Source organism: Palaemon carinicauda, chromosome 4 (assembly GCF_036898095.1).
Source record: "Palaemon carinicauda isolate YSFRI2023 chromosome 4, ASM3689809v2, whole genome shotgun sequence".
Lineage (NCBI taxonomy): Eukaryota > Metazoa > Arthropoda > Malacostraca > Decapoda > Palaemonidae > Palaemon > Palaemon carinicauda.
The window spans coordinates 36,659,951-36,669,955 of record NC_090728.1 but is presented as its reverse complement, the minus strand read 5'-3'; the positions used below and the strand labels follow the sequence as shown (position 1 = coordinate 36,669,955).

The 10,005-nt window shown below is 39.5% G+C and overlaps 1 protein-coding gene across 1 annotated transcript; it reads right to left on the bottom strand.

The window, feature by feature from the left end:
* Positions 1–3,676: 3,676 nt before the first annotated feature.
* Positions 3,677–8,775, bottom strand: LOC137639373 (uncharacterized). The gene is made up of 2 exons (XM_068371648.1): positions 8,372–8,775; positions 3,677–7,993 (listed from the first exon to the last, which is right to left on the bottom strand). Exon 2 carries the CDS (start codon positions 7,316–7,318, stop codon positions 3,677–3,679), a length of 3,642 nt encoding a protein of 1,213 aa, XP_068227749.1. The 5' UTR covers positions 7,319–7,993; positions 8,372–8,775.
* Between the last annotated feature and the right edge of the window lie 1,230 nt (positions 8,776–10,005).

Sequence of the window (10,005 nt, the reverse complement as noted above, 5' to 3'; positions counted from 1 at the left end):
CTGCTTCTGCTGCGTTTCTAAGTTCCTCTATTGTGCAGTTTTCTTTTGCCCTTGGGAGTTTAGTGTAGTTGAATTTAGCAACTTGTTTTTTCCATGGTGGAATGTGTATTATACTCTGTGCTGTGTCAGGGTTTAGTTGTAGGATTGTTTCTGTTAGGCCAAGTCTTTTAATGTTATTGCTCTGGTCTTTGCCATAAGAACTTGGGGTTTGCACTTCAGGATGTTTGGATAGTTCCTCTCTTACTCTTTTTTTGGTGATTGAGTCTCTGTCTGACAGGAACATCTTTGCAACTATGCTTGCATTTCTTAGTGCAATTCTGTCCTCAAGGGTTGGTAGTCCAGTTTCCAACCTTAGGTTGCACAGTCTTGTCCACATTGGAGCTCCCAACATGAGCCTCATGGCATTGTTTTGAATCACTTCAATTGTGCTTTTTTGTAGATCTGTTAGCCCCAGGAGTGTTGGGGCGGCATAATCTACTAATGATCTGGAACAAGCCAGATAATATTTCTTTTGGACGTGTTCATTTGCTCCATCATTGAGACTGCTCATATATCTCATAGCTGCATTCCTGGCATTTGTTCTTTCCTTGAGATATTTTATCTCATCCTTGAAAGTGAGCTGTTTGTCTATTATTACTCCCAGGTATGTGTATCTGTCCACCCATTCTAGGGGTTCCATTCCTATTGTGAGTGGTTGTACAGGGTTTGGGGCTTTGATTGTCATTGCTTTTGTTTTGTCAATGTTTATTTTTAGTCCAAGCTCATTGGATTTGTGGCTGATGGCATTGAGTGCTCTTTGCATTTTTATTGTCCTGACTGGCCCTCGAGCTATTACACATACGTCATCTGCATAGATAAATATATTTACTCCTTCTGGTAGCTGAAGTGAGGCTATATTTTCCATGAGGATGTTGAAAAGGAGGGGGCTTAGAATTCCTCCTTGTGGCGTACCATTTTCTAATTCATGATATGTGGATATCACTCCTTGAAATTTGACTCTGGCTTGCCTTCCTAGCATGTAGTTTTTAGTCCATGCTAGTAGGTGTCCTTTGACTGCTTTTTTAGCTACTGATTGCAGCACTGCAACTGGGCTTGCTATCTCGAAGGCTTTTTCAAAGTCTATGAAGACTATTGTTGCCTTGTTTTGATTTATGCAGCTTAATACATCTGTGATGCATTCAGAGGTACCAATTCCCTCCTGATATGCATATAGCTGCTTGTTTAGGGGGCCAATTTTGTATTTTAACCTGTTTAGTATCATTTTTTCTCCTGTTTTTTCCATACAGGATACTAAGGCTATTGGCCTAGGGTTTGTTGGATCCTTTGGCTTAGGGATTGGCTGTGTATCTTGTTGTCTCCAGGTTTGAGGCCTTGTGTGCTCAAGGTGTGTTTTGTTTAGTAACCTTAGAAATGCAGTTTCACCTGCTGGACCCATGTGTTTGATCATTGTGTAGGTGATTTTGTCAGCTCCTGGTGCAGTGTCTTTTCCTGTCTTTTGTACTGCTCTTAGCTCCTCAACTGTGTATGGGGTGTCTGTGTCATCCTGCTGAAGGCAGGCTGTGTTGATCTCTTCCCATCTGGATGGCGCCAGTTGCTCTTGTTGCATTCTGGTTTCAGGGGAGAGATTGATTGACAATGTTCTGTTTGCAAAAGATGTTGCAATTCTTTCAGCCTCCTCATGTGGGTGTGGGTGTGTGGAAATTGGAGTCTTCCTCTTTTTCCGGCTACTCTGCGTAGCCATTTCCAAAGCTGAGTTAGAGTGGTGTATTCTGACAGGTTTGAACACCATTCCATCCATTTTTCAATTCTGATTTCATGGATTCTTTCATTTGTTTCAGTTCTGACTGTTTGTAGTAGTTCTCTGTTTTCTACTGTGGATCTTCTTCTGTATATTTTTGTGACTCTGTTTATTCTGGTTTTTAGTCTTCTGACTTCTGGGCAGTAGTACCAGGAGTCCTTGTATGTGTAGTTACCTTGTGTTGTTTTTAGTGGCATAGCTCTGTTGGCTGCATTGTGAAAGGCCTCAACTAGGTCTTTTTCTAGCTGATCTGTGTCCTCTGGAGGAATGTAGCTGACTGCCCATTCCTCTATGGCTAATTGGAAACAGACCCAGTCTGCTAGATCCTGATTCCATCTTGGTGGAGGTGGTGGAATAGGAGGTAGTTGTTGCATCTCCAATTCTGTTACTGTGGCAAAGTGATCACTAATCAGGGTTGAGTGTACTTGCCACTTGGTTAGATGTCTTATTGCTGTTGTGACAAAGGTCTGATCCAGTCTGCCTCCTCTTACATGTGTTGGATGCCCTGTGTTTAGGAGGGTGACGCCTTCAAACTCCTCTAGGGCGAAAGCTATGTGTTCCCCAGAGGGGTTTGTTCTTGATGGGGATGATAAAATGGGGTGGTGTGCATTAAAATCCCCACAGATAATTGTTGATGTTCTTTCTGCGTGAGCAAAGAGTTGTGTCAGCTGCAGCTCTCCTGTGTCTTCCCTGTTTATCTTCCTGTATATGTTGTATATGTTAATTTTTTGATTCAGTAGTGTTATTTTTACTGCTATTGTCTCTATGTTGATACCGCAAGGGATGGGTTTGTGTAATCTTGTTGTTGGTATGCTTGTTTTAACTAGTGTGGCTAGGCCTCTGTCTGTGCCTATCTGTGGTGTTGTGAAGACATTGTAGCCTTGTATTTTGATCTCCCTTTCTGTTGTTAAGTGTGTCTCCTGTAGCAAGATTATGTCTATGGCCTCTGTTTTGCATACTGCAATTAGGGAGGATATTTTAGGGTCTTACTCCGGCTGAGTTCCAGTTAAGAACTCTTATACCTGGTTGTATGTTGAAGAGTACTGTCTTGGGTCCCTGGAGGCAAAGGCAATTGCCTTGACCTCAGTGGATGAAGTGGATGAGGTGGATGGAGTGAGAGTGGATGAAGGAGTGATGGATGGAATGCATGGGATGATAGGGATGGGGTCTGATGCTGTGGATGTGGAAGGTACAGGTGATTGGGGTGATTGAATGATAGGTGAAGAGTGAGAGGTGATCTGCTGGATAGCATGAGAGGGGGGTTGGGAGGACTTGGTCTTAGAGGCGAAGTCTAGCAGGACTTGTTCAATGCTAGCTGCAATAGCTTCTGCATTTAGTTTTCCAGTCACTGCCTGCGTGACTAGGTTGGTTAAGGTGGTTCTTAAGACCGTGGTCTTGATAAAAATAGTCCTGGGCATTGGTTTTGGCCCTTGGGTTGTAGGTTTGGGAGCTCTTGATGTGGATCTGGCTCTAGAGGTGGATCTTGTTCTGGAGTGCTTCCTTAGCTCCTCCTGTGTGTAAAACCTTTTCCTAGGTAAAGGTTTGGGGGCCGCTCTTCCTCTTGATGGGTCCCTTTTATCCTTGGGGAGGGCAGCAATTACCCTTGCTACTCTTTGAGGGCATCCCCAGGCCATTGCTGTGTGTCCCTTTTTACAATTGGAGCATTTAGCAACAGTGGTTATTCCTGCAGCTCTCTTGTCGATACACTCCTGTGTGGGGTGTCTTTGGCTGCAGACTCCACAGGTTGGGACCTTAGCTTGGCACTGGTCCTTGTGGTGTCCAAATCTTTGGCAGTTGTAGCATCTAAGGGGATCAGGGTAGTACTTGTTTACCTTGAAGCTGCCAATACGCTGAATTTTAATTTACAAACACCAGGAATTAGATTCTGTTCATTACAAAAGTAGAACATTGGTTCATTTTCTTAAGTTGAAGAGAAGAACTTATTAACCATTGCAGGGCACAAGAAGAATCTGAAAAAAGACAAATCTTTGTCACCTTTATAGGTTTTATGCAACTGGGACCAGCAAGATCCAAATAAAGATCAATAGATTGCTCAACTCCTAAATTAATGGCGTGGATCTCTAAAGATGGTATGGATTTACCTTTCAATTGGGTATTAACCAACCGATTTTTAGCATTAACAAAGGTAAGTTTGCCAGACTCAACATTCAGTAGATAAATGACACACCCATATATGTCACAACTGGCATCGGTAAAAACAATTATATTATACTCACCATCCCTTCGACCCACAAACCGAGTTACTTTGAGAGGGGGCGATGAATTACATTGCCTACAGATATTCCTCCAGTCTTTGAGCTGTTGACTGTTAAGAGTCTGATCCCAATTCAAACCCTTTTGACACTGCAAATTATGCATATAAATCCTACATCGGTTAAATAAAGGCAAGTTGAAACCAAAAATGTCAAACTGGGAGGCAATGGACCTAAGAATTAATCTTTTAGTGTTAGCTCCTGGGTCAAGGTTAATTGGCCTAGTGAAAATATCATCCGAAAGTCTGTTCCATTCAAGCCCAAACAATTTATTGACTTCAGGAGTAAGAACTGACTGATCTATGTCAGACTGCAGATCAATATCATTGGTTATCAGCTGCTGAATTTCAAATTTAAAGGGTCTGAATATGTCATCTAACTGCTTATAGGCCCACCTTAGGTCATCAGAGCTGTTCATAGTAATAGCACCATTATCCATATATATTAAGGCGTAAATAAGTTTTAGTTCATCAATTCTTGAATCATTACTGGAAGTTAAAATTAACATATAATACAATGAAGCCATCAAAAGAAATGGGCTACACCGAAGTCCAAATGAAAGCCTGACATTTTTATAAGCAACGGGAGTGTAATCACCTGCGCTAACATTCCGAAACCAAAAGAACAATAGTCTAGACTGATCAATTTCACTTAAAGCCAACATATTGAATGCTTTTTTCAAATCAAATATTAAAATTTTTTCATCAAACCTAATATTAAGAAATGCAGATGAAAGTTTTTGATTTAGGTTAGGCCCAGCATACATACATTGATTATGTGACAATGACAGTTTCTTATAGGATTCCTGCAAATTAGAAAGAAACACTATGCGACATTTCGTAGTTTCCCTTTCTGGCTTAAAAACTGGCATATGAGGTAAGAATGAATAGTTAGGGTATTCAGCCTTAAATACTTCCAAGTCAAAAATTGGTTCAATAATTCCCATATTTAATTGTTCCTTTATGCAGTTATCCACCAACTGTAAGGAACCTTTCTTACGAAGTAACTTTTTCAAATTAGATTGAAGAATAGCCTTGGAAAGAGACTCATTTCTCGAAAGAAGGTGTGATACCTTCCCATTCCATAACAAGGGAACAACTATACGCCCATCACTTCTCGTGTGCAAATTTCTCAAAGTGTAATCCACGAGAGAGTTATTGAGCTGATTAGATTCGTCACTATAAACTTTCTGATCATAGTTCAAATAAAATTGGCTCTCCATATTCAGGATTTGATCAGTTGCTTCTTGCAGTTTCCTATCAATAATAGTTCCTTTATCGGAAAGTACAGTGAATGAACAATTTGTCGTCATGTCATTGAGCTCGTTAAATTCATCATTAATAGATACAGTAGTAGCTAGAAAATAAGAATGGCAAGGGATATTAAAATATGTACCTTTTTCAGCATTAGAATTTTCGCCCCTTAGTGGTTTCGAGGCTAAACTGTCTTTACCATTAAGTGAAGTAAGATTAATTAGGAACCTATCAACATTCCCCATCAGCATTATTCCTGAAGTAGTCTCAATATACACAGATGAATTAGGACTCCCTATCACTACATCTTTTCCCAAAAGACAATGTGAAAAATCTACTCCTAACAAAAGCTGAATGTCATCAATGCCCTGAGAACTGGCTGATAAAAACTTGTCAGCAAATACAAAATTTTTACTCTGCATTACACTAACTACCTGACCAAGACAAGGTAAATTTAATTGCAGGTTTATAGAGGGTACAACTAAAGCAGAAATAGCAAAGATTTCATTCCCCAGCTTTATAGGAACTTCAACAAGACTAGTAGAATATTCCTTTTGACCATTAAACCCTTTCACAGTAAGTTTAACATTGGTAGTCAAAGACTTTAAATTACAAGAGGAAGCTAACTTGCTAGATATAAAAGTATTTTGTGACCCTGAATCCTTAAGACCCCTGTAAAGCTTATTTTGACCATTTACATAAAATGTGAAAGTAGGGAGAACTGAACCTGTGGTAACATTTGGCAATACTGCTATCCCACTGCTTGCTTCCTTGGAAGACTCTTCTTTACTATTACACCTGTCAGGACTAAGTTTCCCACAAAGATACTCCATGTGATACTGCGAACAATGTGAACAGGGTCTTCGAAATCTGAACTTGCATGCTTTAGTGAAATGATTGAAATTACCACATTTTACACAACCTTTATGCAAATTTAATAAAGAAATTTTGTCAGAAGGGGTAGCATACTTAGTACACTTGTAACTTAAATGATCATTATCAGAAATACCGGCCTTGGAACAAAAATTACAAGCTTTGGCGGGAACAGTCTTAGTTTTAAGAGCCATGGCACTAGTCTTTTCCTGTAATGGCTTTGAATGCGTTAAAACTTTATCCCTGACAGACAATTTACCTTTCGTCTGACCCTGTTCATACCTTTCACATGCTGTAAAGAAATTATCTACAATTTGCTGAAATGATGGATGAGTCACATTAGTGATATGAACCAGATGAGACTTAAATCTATCATTCATTGCAGACCAAACAAAATATCTAACAACCTCCTCAACATCAATATGCAAATATTTGAAATTTTCGACTATATTTCTAAGTTCTGAAAAGAAGACAAAAGGGTCCTCTCCTTCTTTGAGATTTAGACAAGTTAATTTCTTAATTACAGCTGATTTTCGTAATTCAGTCGAGGCAAATGCCTTAGTCAATAAGTCTTTGGCATCGTTGTAACTTTGTTTGTCGGCCTCCAATGAGCCAAGTAAACATTTAGCCCTACCTTCTACTTGTTGTTTCAAAAGTAAGAGCAAGTCCCTGTCTGGATAATTAAAACTCTGGGTCGTAGATTCAAATTCTCTAATGAATTTCAAAAAATCCTCACCTTCCTTACTTTGGAATTTGGGTAGAGGGGCAGTGGGTTGCCTCAAAAGACTCCTAGCAATATCAGTAGTTAATGAAAGTTGAGGGCTTCCAGCACTTACACTTACATCCAACAAAGGCAAAATACCTGAAATCTTATCATGGTAAGATTGACATGCTGAAAGCTCAGCTTCCAAATCCTCCTCTCTAAATTCCCCTGAAAATTTTAGAATCTGTATTTTAGAATCCAAGTCACTTAATCGCTTCCTATAATCCAGGAGAACACCTCGTTCAGATACTTTAGCAGTATTTTCTAATGAAGGGTACTGCGAGGAACGGTTGGCACAATCTGTAACTTTCTTCCTAATAATCTTACGCTGACCAATTAGCACTACCAATTCAGCCATTATGACGACAAATAAACAAACAGGCACCAAAATATATAAAAAGTATGATTAATACAATACAAATAAACAAACAAGCACCAATATATATATATATAATAAGTATATTAATGCAATACCCAACGAAAATTTTCTAAACAGAATAGTTAACACCACTTATTACAAATAACGTTATTACGAAGCAAAAAGCTCAAAATAACGCGAGAAATAGGAGCACTCAAATACGCAAAAAATTATTCGCAAAGGGATAAACAAAATATGAACCGCATTACTGGTTAACAAAGAACTTTAAATCAATTGCCAAGTAAACAAAAAACTCGCTTACGGAATCGTAAAAATGGTATACTAAACTCTTCTTGAACAGCATAAAATCGATTAAAGAAATAAGCAAATTATAACAACCCCTTCCAGGAAGAAACCTCGAACACACCGCAATTCACGTTCTGTATCACGTACCTAACCTATAATGCTAAATCCTGCCACGGTCGCCATACGCTGAATTTTAATTTACAAACACCAGGAATTAAATAAGGATAATTAAAATGTGAAAAAAATTAAGTAATTTATTGTATTTGATAAATATCCTAATTCATCCAGTTGCTGATGCGGCAGCTAATACACAAAGTTGAACATCGTGAGGCAAGGGGGAACCGCAGTAATTCAGCTTCTTCCAAATACCTTAAATATTACCAAATGTCAAATTACATACTACACAACGATCATAAAAATACATATAAAAATCAAATTATTATGTGAAGCACGTTATAACACTTGGCAAATTGCATACCTTGGAAATCTTATGTAAATAAATATAAACCCATAGTCCAAACTGGAGTCCACGAAGTACAATTTATGATATCCCTTTAAAGGGTACGAAGTCGTTACAAAACTGAAAAGGGTACGAACTCGTTACTAAATTGAAAGGTATGAAAAAATATAACATTGAAAAAAGTAAGCGATGATAATTGGAAGTCAAATTTAAATGGGATGGCATTATCCCTCTAAATGATTTCGGACTGACATAAAAAAAACTCCCCCTGAGTTTTACAGACCCACCGATATCATCCTGGGACGAAGGCGAAGTACGTGTAGAGATGGGTTGCGATGAAAGAAAGCTTCTTCCTGGTCGGGATTACACAGAAGTTTACATGGCGATAATACTCTTCGTCACTTCAAAGGACATGTAGAAAATGTTCTTGTCACGTTAACTGTGTAGCTGTACAAAGTGTATTCTTATATCAAGAATAGGAGCTCGAGTTACAAGACCCTTAGCGATGGAATGCTCCTTCGTAACTGACTTTAAGTTTCCGTCAACCTCGGGAAGAAAGCAAAGCATTAGTGGCTGGTTAGGTTAAAACCAGAAACGGCCGCAGGAAGGCAGTGAGCTGTTAACAACCAAGGGGGTAGTTAAATACTTGAAACTAAGCTAACTGTCTTCCAGTGACCATGCTACTTTAAACAAAATATAATATAAAAAAATATAATATATAATAAAAAAGAAAATACAAATTCCATTTGGAATTTCAGTACAGCCAAAGATGCCTAGGTCCACTCTCTTCAGGTGTGGTCCCTTGAACGTTACCAGAATGGCTTTAGTAAGGAAGCCTGCTTTGTTCTTCATTCTTTCTGCCGCAGTGATATTAGGCAGTTTCAACAGGTGGCTTTCCATCATGTCAGTTGGGTAGCCAACCACAACTGCTTTTTTGATTTTTTCCTCTTCCTTGAGCTCTTGCAGCTTGATGTCTGAAGTGCTCCTTAGAGTGATCAGAGCTCGTGGGTCCTTGGTGGATATGGTCCACTGGCCTGTCCTGTTTGGCTTGGCAACCATTTGGATTTTCTTATTTTTCTGCTCAAAGGCTGCAATTGCCTTGAAGGCCTCTGATGAGTTTCCCGCCAGGACTCTAAAGAAGTAAGTCTTGTTTTCCCTGGCTGGCTGGTCGTTGATCTGTCCGTTGGGGTTCCCTTGTTGCTGGGTGTGCATTGTATCATTGAATCTTGCATGATTCCTTCTTTGTAGCTTCTTTTTCCTGTTTACTTCGGTCCAGGTTTGGTTATCTTGCTCATCTGAGTCAGTATCTGGGGTCGTTCTCTTCCTGTTCGTGGGGTCTATGATGTGTTCAGGGCATGGCTGGAGGTCAGGGTGCATCTCCACCTCTCCAGAAGCCATGGCTTCTAACTCTATTTCTGTTAGCTCATCAACAGGTCTCCAGGATAAGTCCTTTGTGGGAAGAAAGGTAAGGAGTTGATCAAAGATCAAAAAGACAGACAGTGTGTCTGGTGGGGTTGTCCAACCCTTTAAGCCCTAGGGCCCCAAACAAAGTTACAGTAGTAGTTATAAGAACGAAATAAAGAATCTGAAAATGGAACACAATTTCGTTAGTTATATGGGGGATATGCTAACTATCCTATTGCTAGAGCAGTGCTGAAACTAACTCTTTTTAGCTATGTACTAGCCTGCACAAATAGCTGTTGGGGAGCCTTCTTACTGCGTTCACGCACTAAGACGGCCCAGCAGTCTATTCCTGCAGGTAGGGAGGTGGGGGGTAATAAACAAACTCAGTGGAATCCTAAAAAGTTTTTATTTGAGCTAATTCCTAACTCTATTGAATGCTGGCTTATTTCGCCAGTTACCAAGAATAAATACCTATTATCTAGTAAACAACTTGGCTTATAGGCGCCAAGCCTAACAG

Excerpts from the sequence above, each read along its gene's own strand:
- LOC137639373 (XM_068371648.1), bottom strand. The coding sequence starts at position 7,318 with ATGGCTGAATTGGTAGTGCTAATTGGTCAGCGTAAGATTATTAGGAAG.